This window comes from Montipora capricornis, chromosome 6, assembly GCF_036669925.1.
Source record: "Montipora capricornis isolate CH-2021 chromosome 6, ASM3666992v2, whole genome shotgun sequence".
NCBI lineage: Eukaryota > Metazoa > Cnidaria > Anthozoa > Scleractinia > Acroporidae > Montipora > Montipora capricornis.
The window spans coordinates 22,938,623-22,958,026 of record NC_090888.1 but is presented as its reverse complement, the minus strand read 5'-3'; the positions used below and the strand labels follow the sequence as shown (position 1 = coordinate 22,958,026).

The 19,404-nt window shown below is 38.7% G+C and overlaps 1 protein-coding gene across 3 annotated transcripts in view; it reads left to right on the top strand.

The window, feature by feature from the left end:
• The first annotated feature begins 8,671 nt into the window (after positions 1-8,671).
• LOC138051784 (uncharacterized) overlaps positions 8,672-19,404 on the top strand; it is a 28,331-nt gene continuing 17,598 nt past the window's right edge. The window contains exons 1-3 of one of the 3 annotated variants that reach the window (XM_068898044.1): positions 8,672-8,775; positions 8,866-8,922; positions 12,600-12,644. Coding sequence is in view for 1 of the 3 variants with exons in the window: in XM_068898042.1 (XP_068754143.1) it covers positions 8,770-8,775; positions 8,866-8,922 (63 nt within the window). In the remaining 2 variants the exon portion in view is untranslated. Of the gene's footprint in view, positions 8,776-8,865; positions 8,923-12,596; positions 12,645-19,404 lie in introns of all 3 variants that reach the window. The other 2 variants (XM_068898043.1, XM_068898042.1) reach the window with 2 other exon arrangements.

Genomic DNA, 19,404 nt, shown 5'->3' with positions numbered 1-19,404 from the left:
ACCATCCATGGTAAGACCAAGAAGGCACAGTCACCAGTTTTACCAGAAATCAAGAAGAGAGATTGTCTTGCATCTTACCTCTGGTTGATCTAAGGACGGTATTCAACTTCTTCTCCGACGCTGCATAGATCTTAAGATCATCAATTTAGAGAAGGTCCGTCACCTTAGTGCTCAGTGGCTTAGACAATCTATACCCCTCTGTCGCCTTAAGTGACCATGCGATGGGTTTTAGGCAGATGGTAAAAAGCCTCGGGCATAGCGAGTCTCCTTGGGAAAGACCTCGTTTAAATTGGATAGTCTCTGATATTTCCTTGCCTAACTTTGTTGTGGTGACAATCTTGGTGTTCCACGTGCTGCAAAGCTTGGTAACCACCCTTTCCAACCATCTCGGGAATCGATGTACTTCCATCATTTCGCAGAGCCAATCATGATCAACGGAGTCATATGCCTTTGTGACGTCTACCCACGCCATACTCAGGTTCCTTTTACCACGATGACAGTCTTGTGTGACCATTTTGTCGATCAAAAAATTATCCATTGTGCCACTGCACCCCTTCTTAGCTCCCCTCTGCTCAGCCTCCATTAATTTAAACCATGTTCCTCCAGGTGCTCATCCGTTGGAACTCACAGACATGCAGTAAACCATTTGTAAACTGTGTTGAGGCATGTTATCGGCCTTTGGTTGCTACTTGAAAATTCTCCCGGTTTGGGGATCAGTGATGTTTTGCCCCCCGCAAACCAGATAGGAAAATCAGTCTGGGCCATCGAAATTGCCTTAAAGCTTGCTGTGACACCATTATGCAACACCTCAGCTTTCTTCCACCAGTAGTTTTCCAGTTTCTCTTCTTTCCAATGATCTTAACTGTTTCATCATCCGGTAGGCCCCATTCCGCCTCATCTGGGGGAGGGACACACCCATGTATTGCTCTCTTGACTTCCTGTAGCCATATCGCTGATTTGTCACCAGTCCCCTCTGTCTCCCACACCTCTTTCCAGTATCCACTTGCCTCGTCAATGTTTTCAAACCTTTGTTTGTTTTCCTCACTTGTGTCGGTGCGAGTCTTATATTTTGGTCGTTCACTTGTTTGATTACCAATGTTCTTTGACATGCAATTAAAACCATCATACACTCTTCTCGGGTCCTCTTGGAATTGCCGGTTCAGCACCCTCGATTCCTCCATAACCTTTTTCTTACAAAAACCTCTCTTCAATTACGCAATAGCATCTTGTTTTTATCCATGTAACTTACGAGCTCAGGCACCGAGATTTTCCTACATTCCTTTTCTAAAAAGGCCATGTTCTTACGACCTCTTTTTGTGAGCTTTCGATTTTCTTTTATTCTCTCCATTTCTGCCTTTGCAATTGAGATTTTTTTCCTTGTTTCCATAACTTTTTTCTCATAAACTATCTTCCATTTCGGTGTTGGTTTCCGCGAGTTGTTAGAATGGTCTGGAGTGTTTTTCTTCCATCCTTTTAACAAAAGAAAGGCGACGATCACAGAATACAGAACACAATTCGCGATCCACAAATATTGGAATGGGTGGGCCCCCCCCCCCCCCTTTCTGGGGATAACTCACTTTGGCACATTAGCGTAGTTATGACCTTGTTTATGCTTTTTAAATCGCTCATTGTTGGTCTTTCTTTTGTGTAAAATCACCTTCCGTATTACTAATAGACAAAAGAATGCTACTAGCTGACTCCAATAACTCACGCTCTTTGTCATCGATTGTTGTTGTTTCCACAATCACACTATCCTCTTCTGTTATTTGCATATCTCCACTTTCAGTTCTTTCTACAATATGTAAATTCGTCTCAAATTCCAAGTTCTTACTACAAACTGCCTCCAATAAATAACTTTCAACCACAACCTGTTCCCTTTTTCCACTATTCCTTGTTCCAACATTACCAGCCATCGTCAGTGTTACATTGCCGTGAGTTTTTTCTGTTCTGGCCGCTTGATCCCGTAAATTTTACGCTGTCAGTCCAAGGTCTTCATATCCTCGCTCCTCCCACAACTCCTTCATCAAACACATGTAACCCTTTTTCCTTCCGTTATCTTGAAGCGGAGGGTTATCAGAACTAGTGAGCTCAACAGCTTTCCTCTTGCACTCCAACAAGACACTTGTCATCTCCTCCGTACATTTCATTCTCCCGTTTTTTCTTCCAGTCTATAAACCGCTCGCCATTGATTCGACTCGATTCAATTATGAAACTGTTTTTTTGAAGAATTTGTTCAAAGTTATTTTCCCGTCCAGAGACACCAACTCGTTTGAACAACTTGTCAAACAAGCAGCTAAGCATACTATATACTTTCTGTAAGCGCTCTGATGCTCTAGACTTGACTCGCTTTCAACTGACGAATCTTTTAGCTTAGACTAAAAAAAATACGTCCGTCATACTTGCCGCCATTATTATTATTATTATTGTTATTATTATTATTATTATAATTATTATTATTATTATTATTATTATTATTATTATTATTATCATTTCGTTCATTCGCACGATATGTTGTTAACGTGCTTTGCAAACTAGGCACCAAGCCACGACCTATGGCCTTAGGTGTCTAGTCGGTTCTTCTCAAGATTCTTGCCGTTCCCAACAAGGAGGCTTTTTGTAGTAATAACGTGCAATCTAGTCCAATTTTCTCAGTCAACGATGTTGTCAAATTTTTGCTGAATGTCCCTAGTGCACCAATGACAATTGGTACGACAATTACTTTTCGGCAGCTCCAGATTTTCCCAATCTCTCTTTTTAATTCTTGGTATTTTTTCCAATTTTTCTTGTTTTTTTCCAGCACTCTTGTATCAAAAGGGCACGCGATATCTATCACATAACATCATCTTTCTATCTTATCAAGAAAAACTACATCAGGTCTATTATGCTCAATTTGATGGTCTGTTTGAATTCGGAAGTCCCATAACACCTTTACTTGATCGTTTTCTATAACTCCTTCAGGATCATGATCATACCACTTGTCTTTGCATGGGATGTTAAATTTCTCACAGAGTTTCCAATGGATAACTTGGCCTACCGTATCATGTCGCCAAATTTTATACTCTCTTTGCGCCAATTTCTTACATTCCGCTACAATATGACTTACGGTCTCTTCTCGTTCTCCACATAACCGACACATCGGAGACACATCCTCTTTATCAATCCTGTTTTTAATGCTATTCGTCCGTAATGCTTGGTCTTGTGCAGCGGTTAGCAGTCCTTCAGTTTCATTTTTTTTGTATTCCCCTTTTTAACCAGCCCCAGGATTCTGGGTCCCTTACTTGTTCTGTAGCTGTCTCAAATTGCCCATGTAATGCTCTGTTCTTGTATTTAGACATTCTCTCTTCAGACCCTTCCATTTTTGTAGGCCCCTCCTCCAGAATATTTTCATCCGATACGAAACGAAGTAATCTTTCCTTACTTTCTCCAATGTATCTAAACAGACTGCCCACTTCAATGTTCACACAGTCTTCTGCACTTAGTAATCCACTCCTTCCCGCTGCTCTTTTCAGATACAGTCTATCTACGTCGGCTTGCGGATGGAAGGCTCTGTTTATTGCCAGCAACTTCTCAGTTCATCTTTAGTCCACTCGACAATTCCTGCACTATATCTGATTATCGAGGCACCTCTTGAGTTCATTGCATTTACCACATTTCCACCAGAATTTTCCTTATCCGTGTGAAGTATTCCTTACATATCACTATTTTCATGGCTGCATGAGTCAGGGATCATGTCAAAGGCTTTTCTATAATCAATCCACGTCATTCCAAGACCGGTTTTTCTCCTCTTACAGTTCTTGATAATCATCTTATCGATAAGCAATTGATATTTATTATTCCAACAACAACAAGTGCCTGAGAATATTGCCGAAATTTGGTGATGCTACCACTGGATATTGCTTCTGATTGGTGGAATCAAATTTCCTATGCAGTTCAACCAATCAGAAGCACTACCCAAATCTGGGTTGTGACGCCACATCAGTATGGAATTTGTGTGCTCCTTTCTCAAACGTCATTTGGCGGGGAAACCAGTGGTTATGTCGCTAAATGTCGGCTGTTTTCTCAAGCTACAACAACAAAAATAATAAAACATAAGGATTCTGTTTATATAGAAGAGGGGAAGGGGTCCCTTAACAGCAGTGATATTCCTTCTAGACTTTCAGGTCCCATAACTTTCTGCAGACATCTGCTGCAAACATGTTTGGCTCCACAGGAGGGGAGGCTAGGCATTTAAACTAAAAAAAGATTTTCTGTTAAAATGCTTCATCCCAGCTACCAGGGAATTTGTGGATATTTAAGTCACTAACCTTTGATAAAACATTGGATGTAAGTTCCTGAAAATTATAGGAACAAATGTCAAACCTCCCTCCTGCCTAAAAGCAATCCTTGCCCCCCTTGTGCTCATGAGAAATTAACATGCAAGGAACTGATATTAGAGAAGTACAGAAGGCACAATTTTCTATCTTCAGAACATTGATTGATTGTCAAATTTAATCTCTTGGTTTAACAAATAAATAAACTTGTAATTTCACATTGAAAGTGTAGCTGGAGGTGTGGCTTGCATAAAAAAAGCCATTTCATACTACTTCATACTGCTAATATTGTAGTCAATCAATATTCTAGATCTCTATTAAAAAGCTGAGAAAAAACAGTGAAAATCAGAAAAAAATGAAAGCTATTCTGGAGTCATGCTCAGTTAATGATCACTTAAACGTTGAGCAAGCAAGCTTGAACATCATAAGCTTATGCAGAGGCAACTGTCAATATGTACTTTTTGCATGATGCAGGTTAAATGTTACTAATGTATAAGATAGTTTTTGCAGGCTACAGGGTAGATTTTCAGTACCTGTTCATTCGAGTTAAAGGTCTAGTCAACTGCAACATAAGGCTACAATCTACTTGAAATACCAGGTAGACTTATTCAAACTCGTTTACGAATTTTCAACCTGCAACATCCCAAAACCGGCATTTGAGCTCATAGTACTAGACTTTCAAGATTACTTACCCGACGTAAATGACAAGACATAAAATCAGCCCTTTGCCCCGCACACACCTCTAAGCTGAGTTAAATCCATTGAACATTTCAAAACCTTCATGTTCAGAAACTTTCCATCTTTAAAATCACGAGTTGATAAGTTTAAGTCCTAAGATTAAGTCAATCGATGAACAGGAGCTGAAAGTTGAGAAACCCAAGCAGTGTTGCTGCAATATCTGTCTGACATGGCTTAAAAGGAGCGAACATAATTATTGCTATCACCCACTAAACGAAAAGGTGCAAAGGATTTAAAACGGTCTGCTACACCAGCCCATTTCTTTTTGCTTCTTGGCCTGGTAAACATGGCTGACAATTCCCTTTCGACCACGTGACTTTTAATTCCGCACCTTAAAGAGACCTTCTTGACTAAAAAAACACGGGCACACGCGCGTAAATACAATCAGCTTTCACACCCCTCCCTTCGAGACAAATTGTCACAATTTTGCAATATTCTTATTAATTATTTTACAGATTAAAATTATTATTGCATAGTATTCCACCATCTTAAATATTTCCTTGAATTATCCAGCCTATATTTTCTCCTACAAACGCATATATTTTAAAAAGTTTCAGGCTTTTGACCTAATCACCCAATTTTTACACCCAAAACCATCTGGCATATTCTTTTATCTGATTCAACACTTAATTCACTTGAAAGAAAAACTTTAACTTTAACTTTAACTTTAAAATCCTTCCTTAGTATAAAACATTTTTAGCTTAAGTTAAAAATTCAAGAAAACTTTACTGATGAAAATAATAAATTCAGTCAGCAATATTCTTACAACAACACATTAAAGAATTGAAATGCTTCTCAAACTAGCATGGTTTTGACTACTCAAGCATATCATTTTAGTATTAGTAAAATGATAAACAATACTATCTAGTGCAGGGTATCCAAGTTGCAGTTATATGCACTTCTGAACACACAGCCATGTACAATGATTACGCTGCTTAAGGAACTGTGCACGATAAGCCACTTGCACTAAGAGGTCACGTGACCAATGCTTCCTTTGAACAATGAGTTGGAATCTTGCTGATGCCAAAAATTAACAGAGCACATAAAAATTATATTACACCCGAAATTTGACAGGAAATGCATTTAAGGGAGATGTTTTGTGACACTGTGATTTTTCAACAAAGTAGTGTGATTTGCATTGGCCGCCATGTTGGAGGGCATACTCCACTTTGCATCTAAAAAGCCACGTGTTCGCTTCCCTGCATCATCGTGTAACCCCATTTCACGTTTGAGTTGCTCTGCCACTACTTCCTTACTCCTAAGAGTCCGTTTTCCATCAGCAATAGATAACTCTGCAGGACTAGGTTGAAGTTTCACCTCCACAGTCAACTTTGAGTAATGTTTTAGTACTTCGACTGCATGGTGGAGGCTGTTGTCATCGCTTTCCTCAATTTCCACCTTGACCACTTCATCGCCAGTGTCAAAGTCGTATGTTACACAAATCAATTATTTACGTACATGAAATATTTTGGCCACTTTTGCAATAAACTCCCTACTAACTATGCTTGTGGTCATCTTATTGTTTACTTGTACCATTTTGTAATTTTTTGAGGCAACTGTCCTCATATTCCACACCCGTGACACCTTTAAAACATGATAACAATTAACTGGAAGTACTAAAAAAATCATTAATAAATAAAGTTTGTTGGACTAATTTAGCTGCCGTACACTTATTTGAGAAGAGGCACTCTTGAATTCCGACAGCATCCTTTCTGTTCATCTGGTAATAAGTTTGTGTTCTCTAGGTGTTGATAGAGGTCGTTTGACATTATTCCTGTAAGCAATTTCCACACTTGAGGTAGACACGTTATGGGTCTAAAGTTCGATGCTATGCTTCCCTTCTCCTTGTCCTTGATAATCAATACTATACGTCCTTTAGTAAACCAGGCCGGAGTATCATTATTATCAATGCAGTCTTGCAACTGGATGGCTAATCTCTCTCTACATGATATATTCTTCAGCCAAAATTCCTGTAAGCCATCTAATCCAGGAGCTTTCCAGTTGGCTGTCTTCTTCAGCTGCTTGTTTATTCCTTCCACATTAATTACAAACTTACTCTGCTGGTTTATTCCTGTTAGGTTTCTTTCCAATCCTTTTAGCCATTCAGCATTCGCATTGTGTTTTACTGGGTTATCCCATATGTTACTCCAAAAATTCTTAATTTCCTCCCTATCTGGGATAGTAGTATCATCGTTCTCGTCCGTCTCCAGCATCACAAAGAGACGTTTTTGGTTGGTACGAAACATTCGGTTTTGTCTATACTGGTCTACCCTTTCTTGATAGCGTTTGACGTTTGCAGTTTTGGCTAATATTCGTTGTTTCAGTTCTTCAATTACCATGGTCACTCCTTTCTTTTTCAAGTAAATCTCCGTTCTAGACCTTCCCGCACTGTAATGTTTTGCAGCTCACCTGATTTAAGTCTTTCCAGTCTACTAAGATCTTTCCTTAGTTGGGAAATCTGGAGTTTAGTTGGGAAATCTGGAGTTTAATCCTTTTTTTGCACTATGGAAAAATTATTATTATTATTATTATTATTATTATTATTATAACATCCCATTTTCTTAATTCAAAAGAAAAGTGAATCCCATTTCCCTTCAATGATCCTTGTTTGCTGTAGCGTTTGGTCGTAACATAATTGGTGCCTGATCTTTGTACCCGCATTTGTTTTTCCGATTCAAAAATATCTGCGTCCGCACGTAGTGCATTTCAGTAGTTTTCAACGTCCTCACGTATCTGGATACACTCTAGTAAATAAACAAGGTGAGTTGACTTCTTTGTTTCGTTCATTCATTGATAACATTTTGCTTCTTTGTTCCTTTGTCGTGAAACTAACTCAAAAAACAAAATAGATGCCTTTAACAATGTTGTTGATGACGTGACCCTTTTCACAGCCACGTCTCGGGCGTAACGCCAGCTGGGGCCGCCTATGATAACACAAAATTAATCGATTCTTGGTTTTTTAACGGTTGGGGACCGTTTTGTCTCACGAAATCATTTTGCATAAACTCTCAAGAGAAAAATTCATAGCAAGGTAAAGGTGTTAGGTCAAGAACGTGCCGCATTCTTTTCAGTATCACACGTGATGGTATATGTGACCGTGCTAGACAACTTCTCTTTTATCTGTACAGTACGTATCTCTAGGAAGTAAGCTGTTGTGTCATCGGTCAAGAGTAGGCAATTTTATTCATGTCAATAGACAACGGTTATCCATTTTCAGCCGCTTCACTTCAAAGCGAACAAAGGACGTGTTGTTGAGATGAAAAGAAAGAAGTAAAAAGATGCTCTCAAATTTTGTCTGCCTGTCTATCGTTTTTAGCCAATGCCGATTTTCGCAAACACGAGGAAGATAAAGGCGTTCTTACTTGGCTCATTGCCTGGGTGCGGTCTCAACTTGAACCTAAGGTTCTTATATGGCAAAAGAACTAATTGCTACTAAATGAAAACAGCTTCCCCTCAAGGCTGAAACGAATCTCACATCCTCAGAAGTATCGCGGTAAACATCCGTCTCAGCAAACGGTAAAAGGGGGAGCTTTTCAGCTCGTTAGCTGAGACCAAATGCGGGCTGAATGCACTGGGATTCAAGATAACATGTCAGCACGTTTCCAAATAGGAAATCAATAGTGAGAGATACTGCTGCATTTACCAGTTTCCTCAAGGGCTTTCACCTGTCTCTAAATTCTTTGCAAGTGAAGTCTTACTAGCTTCCAACGATTTTCTCGTCATGAGGGTAAGTTGCTTTAAATATCACTTCTTTCGAAATCGCACTCGTTTTGTGATTGTTGAACAAGTAAACTAATCCTGTTTGTTTTTGCCTTAGTTCTTCAATATTTTTCTCTGCATTGTCGGCCTGACTTGCCCTTTTACAGAAGGAGAGGTAAGTCGACGTCGTTCAAGAAATTTCCAAGAATTGCACATCTGAACGTGTTTCCCTCTGCATATCTCTTCTTGGTCAGTTTTAGATTCCAGTTATACTTTGTTTAGGTCATCGATATGACCCAGACTCGACGGAGCAGGGGCACCCAACGTCAATTTTCGAAAAATATCTGTTCGGAAGACGATTTGAGATCTAGAATTTTTGTAACATTTGTTGTAAAATTTCTTGCTTGCCTGCCTCTCCTAGGATTTTCGAACATATGAAAAATGGTATAATTGCCCATTTTTAACGGATTTTACTCAAAAAAGGCCACCTAGAATTTTCGAGAGCCTTTTTTCTGGCTGAAATTTTCGAAAAGGTAAGTTTTCATCCCTACAGTTTTCGGATCACTAGACCTTCAGCTAGGAAATCCGAACAGATGAAAAAATTTTAGGGGAGAAAAATGTGCCTATAGCAACCGTTTAAATACTAAAATACATTTAACAATGCTATGTTTAAGTGGTTTTGAACTATATCCTCGTTGGGTGCCCCTGACGGAGTTAGAAATAAAAGAGGCATAATTAGCTGGGTAGAATTTACCCAAAATGTTCGGGACGTTCGAGAAACGAACGCCTTGAGACACAAAAATTAACGACAATTATTTTGCTGATCGTGTGCAACCGGATGTTATTTATGCCACGGTAGATAAAAAAGCATATGACAAACATATACAAATCAAGTCTTCATCATCTAAGTTCAGTAAATTAGGGAAATACCTTAGCATATAAAGTCGGCTGAAAATCTGGTGCATGCTCTGGTCACTTTTAGAATAGATTTTGGCAATGCGTTATTCTATGCAAAGGTCCAGAATGAAGCAGCACTGAATATTAGCTTAACCCCTAAACAGATCATGTAACACAACTGGTTACCATTAAAGGAAAGAATTTTACAAAACCTACAGTACTGTTGGTTGCGAAAAAGTTTAAATAGATTAACACCGACGACGGTGAAGGCGTTCTTAAGTACGATTCGTCTAACAGCGATGAAGATTCAGAAGAACAGTCCCTAGGTGATGAAAACGACTTCCTTCTCGAAACGGTTTCCCGGTTCCGAAGAACTATTCGCTTCAATGACAGAATTATATTGAAAGCCATTGTTTTATTTGACTGAAAAGTCTGAAAATACGTCTTAATGGATGCTACTGAAAACACTTTAAAGGTATTATTTTATTTTTAATGACTAGAGAGTTAAAGCTTCACTTTTACGACAAACGTGACCATTTTCCTCATCTTTCGAAACGCCTGCTTGTCGCAGTTTGCCATTTTTAGCTTTACGGGATTGTTTTCATGCTAATTAGGAATTTTAGGAAGACAAGACGCCTCCAAAGGCGTATTCGTGGCATGCGCAAACAGTTAACACAAATTGTCCACTTACAGTGAACTTCAAGTACAGGTAAACTTCATAAATGGCAAGAGATTACCAGAAAGATACATCAGTAATATAACTTGAAGTTGTCTGTTGTAAAAACTCATTATTAATGTAACTAAATTTGCAAATGCAAACAAGGAAGCCCTGTTAGCGGGTTCTCGGGGTACGGGATCTTTCATTTATTTATTTTTTGGAATGACAAAATTTATTTATTTACTTAATTTATACACGGTAAAAAATTCATCAGGTACAATTCCAAAAAAGAGATTTGTAAAATCCTAAAATCTTAAAATCTAAAATCCTAATCCTATTATTACATTAATTTACAAAATAAGCTACCTACAGACCTGATTGCCATGAATGCCGTGTATTTAAAAATTTTGATAGAGAAGGCGTTTAAATTGATCTATGGAACTAGATTCCCTAATGTTACGATGTAAGCTGTTCGAAAGAGTTGCGCCGCTGTAACTAAAACTATTTTTCATGTAGTTTGTTCTCGGAAACGGAACAACAAGTTTATTTGCCGAATCCCTCAGAGCATAGTTTGATACATTACGCGTTACAAATTTAGACGTGAGATATTCGGGAACCAGACCATTTAAAGACTTGAAAACCATTAAAGCTTTCTGAATTTGACGTTGAGAATTTAAGTCTTTCCAGCTGAGTTTGTCAAACAAGGAATTAACATCAGCGTCATAGCTCGATGAAGTTATCACTCGTGCAGCACGGTTCTGTAGTTTTTGTAGCTTGTTAGATAATGTTTTACCACAATTACCCCAGACTAGGCTGCAGTAATCAAAATGGGGTTGAACTAGTGAGTTGTATATACTGAGTAAAGTTGATTGAGGCACAAATGGCTTAACTCGTTTAATGGCTCCAATTGCGGAAGCAATCTTTTTACACATTAGATACCATGTTAGATTTTCGTCAACATATATTCCACGTGATTTCACTGAGGAAACTTTTTCAATTGGAACATTATCAATGGAGAGTTCAAGAGTATCTGATAGAGTGCTTAATCTTTGCCTGGATCCGATCAACATAAATTCAGTCTTTGTAGCGTTCAAAGTAAGTTTGTTAGACACAAGCCATTTGCTTAGCTTTTCAAGGTCATGAGATATACTAGACTGAATCAGATGTAAATCAGAGCCAGCATAAGTAATATGTGTATCATCAGCATACATTCTAGGAACGCTGAACGATAGACAGTTAGGCAAATCATTAATATAAATTAGAAATAAAAGAGGGCCAAGGATCGTTCCCTGTGGCACACCGCATTTAAGAGTGGTAAAATCAGAGAGACAACCGTTAACGGAGCACCGTTGTGTGCGATTCGTCAAATATGATTTAAACCAATCAAGCGATTTCCCTTGAATTCCGTACTGATTCATTTTAGTTAATAGTATCTCATGATCAACAGTGTCGAAGGCCTTTTTTAAGTCGAAGAACACTACGGCATTTACGTAGCCACGATCGATATTAAACGCCCAACTGTCAGTGGCTTCAAGAAGAGCACTAACAGTAGAGTGCAAAGACCGGAAACCGGATTGTTGTTTAGAGATGATTCCCTCGTTACTTAAGAAGTTGTATAACTGATCGTACACAATCCTCTCAAACACTTTGGCGACAACTGAAATGACAGAGATAGGTCGGTAGTTGTTCAAATCAAGTGACTCGCCCTGTTTGAACAACGGAATCACTCTGGCACATTTCCAATCGTCAGGAAACTGATGCCAGACATCAAAGATTTATTAAACAGGTCACATAACGGACCTGAAATAATATCAGCACACTCACGAATTAACGTAGCAGAGATATTGACTAACCCAGTAGAATTAGTTTTCGACAATCGATTTAGATGAGTAAAAACAATACTACTAGTAGTTGGACGAAAAGAGAATTTGTTGAAGTTTTCAGGAAAATTGTTTAAATAAGTAGACACTTCGTCCGAAGTAGAAGGTATTTCGCGGGCTAGTCTGGGCCCAATAGTTGAAAAATGTTCGTTAAAGGTATTGGAAATCTCGTTAGAATTACAGATAGATATATCATTTACTTTGACTTCCTTTACCAGCTGGTTGTTCTGACGACGGGACATGAGGTGATTAATATAGTTTTCCAAGTCCTTCGAGAGTTTCCTTCGGATTGAATAAGACTATTATGATCATAGGATGCCTTAGTGGTTTTTACATTATTGTTGATTTTATTTCGTAATTTTCTGTAATTAGCCCAGTCATGAAGATTCTTTGTTTTTATCGCCTTCTTTTCAGCAGCATCACGACAGCCCATATCATTCTTCAAGACTGAATTAATCCAGGGTGAGTTATTCAATTTAGCACGTCTAGTTCGAATTGGAGCATGAGAATTGACAACGCGCAAAAATTTTGTTTTCCAGTTAGACCAAACCAAATTTGGATCTTCAGATTCACCGAAAGACCAGTCTTGTTGGGAGATTTCAGTTCGAAAATTACCTCGATTAAAATTTCTAAAATTTCTATAAGAGATGTAAGAGTTTCCTTTAGATGATAAATCAGAAGAAAGTTTACGATAAACATAGACGAGGCTATGATCGCTGATGCCAATATGGGAGACACCGGAACAGCTTACCTTATCTGCATGATTAGTAAAAATCAAATCGATTAATGTAGATGAGGATTCAGTAACACGAGTTGGTTCATTTATTAATTGATTGAGCCCATATAAATCCGAAATCTCGAGTAAATGACGAGTGTTTGCATCAGGTGTAGAAGAGGCCAAATTACAGTTTAAGTCACCCAACAAATAGTATTCAAGGTCAAGAGAATCAACCTTGTCGATAAATGACTCATAACTTGAAAATAAATCGGTAGGAGAACAGGGAGGTCTGTACCATGTCGCTATCAGAAAAGGCCTAGAGTTCGGTTTACGAATTTCTATGATTAAATTTTCGAGATTAATTACATTTAGATCTGAGCGCACTGCATAAGAATTAGAAGACTTAATATAAAAACCTACTCCTCCACCATTTCTACTTCTGTCACGACGGATAAATTCTACAGTTTTACTTCCTACAGTTTTACTTCCTTCCTTAACTCGGTTCATCCAAAAATTACAAGATCAGCCTTAAATCATCCGAAAAGCTTATTTCAGATCACAGTTCAACAACTTATCATCCTGGGCCAGTTGTTCAAAAGCCGATTAATGCTAATCTCAGGTTAAAAATGAACAAACGAGTTTTATTCTCTACTCCCAAATGCTGTTCAAGGCTGATATTCCGTGAAACTTTACATTAGAAGAAGTCAATAAGCAAAGGAAACTTTCATCAAAAAGTTGAAAACATGAAACAAAAGTTTACACAAATCCTGGATTAAGGTAATCGGCTTTCGAACAACCAGGCCATGTATTCGAATTCCGGTTCCGTAATCCTGGTTTAGTTTCTTGCAAACTGTTTAAATCTGCCGTGGCGAAGACAAGAAGACAACATGTGAACTCCATTTCTCAGAATGCTCAAAAATGTAAAATTCCGTAATTGCGCGTTCTATAGTCCAGTCCAAAGTTCTAGTTTTACAATTCCATAATCTTGATTTCAGTATTAGAGTAACTTGGTACCAAACGTTTCACAATAACTTGAAATCTCGTCAAGAAAAAAGCTTAAATCCAGTAGTCCAGTCTGGGTTGAAATCGCCAAAGCTCTTCCTATTATCGATTCAAAACTCAACAAAAGCTACAAGTAGTAAATAGTTCTCACAAACTACAAAAGTTCGTCATGATTCTACACCCGAGCTGAACAAAAAACTATCAAACACGAAAACAAAAAACCCTAGTGATCGCTTCTCGAGAAAACACTGTGTAGTTACTGCACTACCACACGTACGCAATGCGCGCATACTTTAAAAAATATCCCGTATCTCCTCAGTTCCCCCGCCCCCCCCCGCCCCCAGCCAAAAATCACATATCCCCACAATAGTTTTACCTAAGTTTTACCATGTCCTGGTCGCTTTTCGGCCTTTTGGCTAAGATTAGTTTCTCGGCCAATGGCTCCGGTCAAGTACCCATGTACTACGTACGGTACTTTTGTCAGTGCCGTAAGAGGCAAGCGCACAACAGTTTCGGTTGTTTCAGACAAACAACCGAAACTGTTCTGGCACAGAGGGTAGGGAAATGCCCGTGGTTTACCAGGGAGGATGTTGAAGATTCGGTCTGATCGACACATAACTAACAACTGCGCTGCGCTTGTTTCTTCAGTAGATTGAAGTTGTCCTTTCGTAATATGTGGTACACGATATTGTTTTGGTATCGTAAATCATTACATTGTCATGGTAGATATCTTTGCTAGATACCCCCTGAGAAGACATGAACGATGGAAGAAAATAAAAGCAAATCGAGAAACATTTAGCTTCAAGGCTGACAAGTTGATCATTTACAACTTCTTTTTCATCACAACCTTCAGCGTGTACTCTAAGCTTCTGACAGCTTTCCAAGACCAGTGTGGGTTGAAGTTACTCCCTTTCCGGCGGGGTTAGTAACTGGATGGGAGACGTCAAAAGATGCAACTTGCTGTCAGGAACATACGACCAAAAATTCTATTTTAATGCCCAAAAATGCGAACAAAGCAAGGCACAGATTTTGTTAGCCTGCCTTACATGTATGCAAAACAAATATTGACACAAAAGTAAATAAATATTGATATGTAGCTTTTAAGGAGAGCAGAATTTGAAGGAACTTTTAGGAAGTGTCGATCGAGAATAAGACAATTTGCGAGATGAAGACATAATAAATTTTGTGCCACGAATATAATACAAGTTACCATCAGCGAAAAACTTTCGGGAGATTTTTGTACGTTCAATCTGAGTTCAATTTTTCTATCGTACAAGGTTTGGTCGTACAAGTAAAATCACAAAATCGAAAGTGACATCGATTTTAGCGCCACCTGTGATCAAGATACCTTTCGTGTTTAATACTGACAACTCACGAAACAAAGGATGCATCTGTGACAAAATGACGGCAAGACACCGGGTTTTTGTTAGCTGCCTTACATGTTTTGTTAGCTGAAGTTAAGCTCCTCCGAACGAGGTTAGTACTTGGATGGGGGACCGCTGCGAAGTCCCCCTGACGGACATCAGTAATTCGTTTTTTTTTAAATTTCATTTCATTTTTTATTTTGTTTGGCCGTTGAAATCTATTTTCTTATTTTCTTTCTACGTCAAAACGGCTGAACAAACCGGTTCCCAAGAAATATTAGAGTATTCGTGCTATGCAAAATACTTCTAATCAAGTATTCGTTCTGTGCAAAATACCGTAATGTTCACAGCGGAACACACAAGTATAAATACGAAGCAAGATCTAGAAATAACGTAGAAAATTCTTCTTACCTTTAAAGCTTGTCTTTCTCAAAGAAAAACATCTGTCCACTTTATCGAATATTTTAATACTGTGTCAATCATGGCCGGCCGAAAGATTCCACGATAAATAATTGCTTTCCTCGTTGCAACAGAACGGTGTAGCGGTGGTCGAGTGATTTAACGAGTGGTTTAACGGGCAGATGATCGCGAAGCGGAGGGAAAGTATATGGTTTCTATTTGAGGCAGGGAACTTCGGATATACTGAAGGGTAAAAACGTAGATTCACCCGATCGGAGCTAAGTTCAATATCCGTGGGGTTGCACATTTGTGACTACCAACAAAAAAAAAATAAAATTTGACACAAGCCCGGTTTTAAGTCGTGGTATGCCTTCGGCATTCCACGTAATAACTTGAAATCTCGTCAAGGAAAGAGCTTAAATCCAGTAGTACAGTCTGGGTTGAAATCGGCAAAACTCTTTCTATTATCGATTCAAAACTCAACAAAAGCTCTAAGTAGTAAATAGTTCTCACAAACTACAAAAGTTCGTCATGATTCTACACTCGAGCTGAACAAAAAACTATCAAACACGAAAACAAAAAAACCTAGTGATCGCTTCTCGAGAAAACACTGTCTAGTTACTGCACTACCACACGTACGCAATACGCTCCTACTTTAAAAAATCCCGTATGTCCTCAGTTCCCCCCCCCCCAGCCAAATATCCGTTATCTCCACTATTTTTTTACCTAAGTTTTCCCGTGTCCTGATCGCTTTTCGGCCTTTTGGCTAAGATTAGTTTCTCGGCCAATGGCTACGGTCAAGTACCCATGTACTAACGTACGGTACTTTTGTCAGTGCCGTAAGGGGCAAGCACAGAACAGTTTCGGTTGTTTAAGAAAAACAACCGACACTGTTCTGGCACAGAGGGTAGGGTAATGCCCGTGGTTTACCAGGGAGGATGATGAAGATTCGGTCTGATCGACACATAACTAACAACTGTGGTACACGATATTGTTTTGGTATCGTAAATCATTACAGTGTTATAGTAGATATCTTTGGTAGATACCCCCTGAGAAGACATGTGGTTCAGTAAAGTACTTAACGCAGAACGATTGAAGAAAATAAAAGCAAATCGAGAAACATTTAGCTTCAAGGCTGACAAGTTGATCATTTACAACTTCTTTTTCACCACAAGCTTAAGCGTGTACTCTGAGCTTCTGACAGCTTTCTCCTAATGAAGTATTCGTTCTGTGCAAAATACCGTAATGTTCACAGCGGAACACACAAGTATAAGTACGAAGCAAGATCTAGAAGAAACGTAGAAATTTCTTCTTACCTTTAAAGCTTGTCTTTCTCAAAGAAAAACATCTGTCCACTTTATCGAATATTTTAATACTGTGTCAATCATGGCCGGCGGAAAGATTCCACGATAAATAATTGCTTTCCTCGTTGCAACAGAACGGTGTAGCGGTGGTGGTAATTCAAATCCTACAGTTTTACTTGCTTCGTTAACTCCTTTCATCCAAAAATTACAGGATCAGCCTTAAATCATCCGAAAAACTTATTACAAATCACAGTTCAACAACTTATCATCCTGGGCCAGTTGTTCAGAAACTGGGTTTTAAAACGAGTTTTATCCTCTACTCCCAAATGCTGTTCAAGGCTGATATTCAGTAAAACTTTACATTAGAAGAAGTCAATCTTGAAAAACAAAAATAAGCAAAGGAAACTGTGAGCAAAAAGTTGAAAACATGAAACAAAAGTTTACGCTAATCCTGGATTAAGGTAATTGGCTTTCGAACAAACGGGCCCTGTAATCGACGTCTGGTTCTGTAATCCTGGTTTAGTTCCTTGCAAACTGTATAAATTTGCCGTGGCGAAGACAACATCAGTGCTCTATTTCTCTCAATGCTCAAAAATTCCGTAATTGCGTGTTCTATAGTCCAGTCCAAAGTTCTAATTTTACAATTCCATAATCTTGATTTCAGTAACTTGGTACCAAACGTTCCACAATAACTTGAAATCTCGTTAAGAAAAATCATTAAATCCAGTAGTCCAGTCCGGATTGAGATCGCCAAAACTCTCTCTATCATCGATTCAAAACTCAACAAAAGCTACAAGTAGTAAATAGTTATCAGAAACTACAACAGTTCGTCCTGATTCTACACTCGAGCTGAACAAAAAACCCAAAAAACCCTCGTCATCGTTTCTCGAGAGAACAGACAAACAGCCGAAACTGTTCTGTGCCTGCCCCTTACGGCACTGAAAAAGTACCGTACGTTGTACAATAGTACTTGACCGTAGCCCTTGGCCAAGAAACTAATCTTAGCCAAAAGCCCGAGAAGCGATCAGGATACGGGATAATTAGGAAAAAAAATTTTGGGGATACGGGATTTCTAGTCTGGAGGTGGGGGGGGTAGAATTGAGGAGATACGGGATATTTTTTAAAGTAAGAACGCATTGCGTGTGGTATTGCAGTAATTTGACAGTGTTTTTTTCCATAACTGTCAACTGAGCTGCGTTTTGTTTTTTCCAGGAGATTCAAGTCCTTGCACAATATGTAGCTCTAATAGTACACGACATTGTTTGGTATCGTAAATCATTACGGTGCCATGGTAGACATCTTGCTATATACCCTCTAAGAAGACATGTGGTTCAGTAAAATACTAAGCCCAGAACGATTGAAGAAAATAACAGGAAATCGAGAAACATTTGGCTTCAAAGCCGATATGTTGATCATTTACAACTTCTTTTTCACCACAAGCTTAAGCGTGTACTCTGAGCTTCTGACACCTTTCCAAGACCAATGTTACTAAAGTTTTTTTTTCCCCTTTCCAGCGGGGTTAGTATCTGGATGGGGGACGTTAAAATATGCGACTTTTGCTGTCAGGAACATACGCCCAAAAATTCTATTTTAACGCTCAAAAATGCGAACAAAGCAAGGTACAGATTTTGCTAGCCTGCTTTATGCAAAACAAATATTGACGAAAAGTAAATAAATATTAATATGTAGCTTTTAAGGAGAGCAGAAGGAACTTTTAGGAAGTGTCGATCGAGAATAAAACAATTTGCCATCAGCGAAAAACATTTCGGGAGATTTTTGTTACGTTCCATCAGAGTTCAATTTTGGTCATACAAGTAAAATCGCAAAATCGGAAGTGACATCGATTTTAGCGGCCGCCTGTGATCAAGTTATACCTTGCGTGTTTACTGACAACTCACGAAACAAAGGATACATCTGTGACAAAATGACGGCATAATACCTGGTTTTTGTTAGTGCGTTTTTTTTTCTTTCAAGTGTTATAAAGTTCGCCAAGATCTATGTGCGAATTTAACATAAAGATCACAATCGTTGATGCTAGTCCAAGTGTCAGCTGAAGTTAAGCTCCTCCGAATGAGGTTAGTACTTGGATGGGGGACGGCTGCGAAGTCCCCGTGACGGCGATAGCTAATTCGTTTTTTTTAAACTTGATTTCATTTTTTATCTTGTTTGGCCGTTCAAAGCTATTTTCTTATTTTCTTTCTACGTCAAAACGGCGAACAAACTGGTTCCCAAGAAATATTGGAGTACGTATTCGTTCTATGCAAAATGCTTCTAATGAAGTATTCGTTGTATGCAAAATAATAATGTTCACAGTGGAACACACAAGTACGAAGCAAGATCTAGAAATAACGTAGAAAATTCTCCTGACCTTTAAAGCTTGCCTTTCTCAAAGAACTAGATGCTTCTGTGAAGCATACACTGGCTTGCCTGTGATA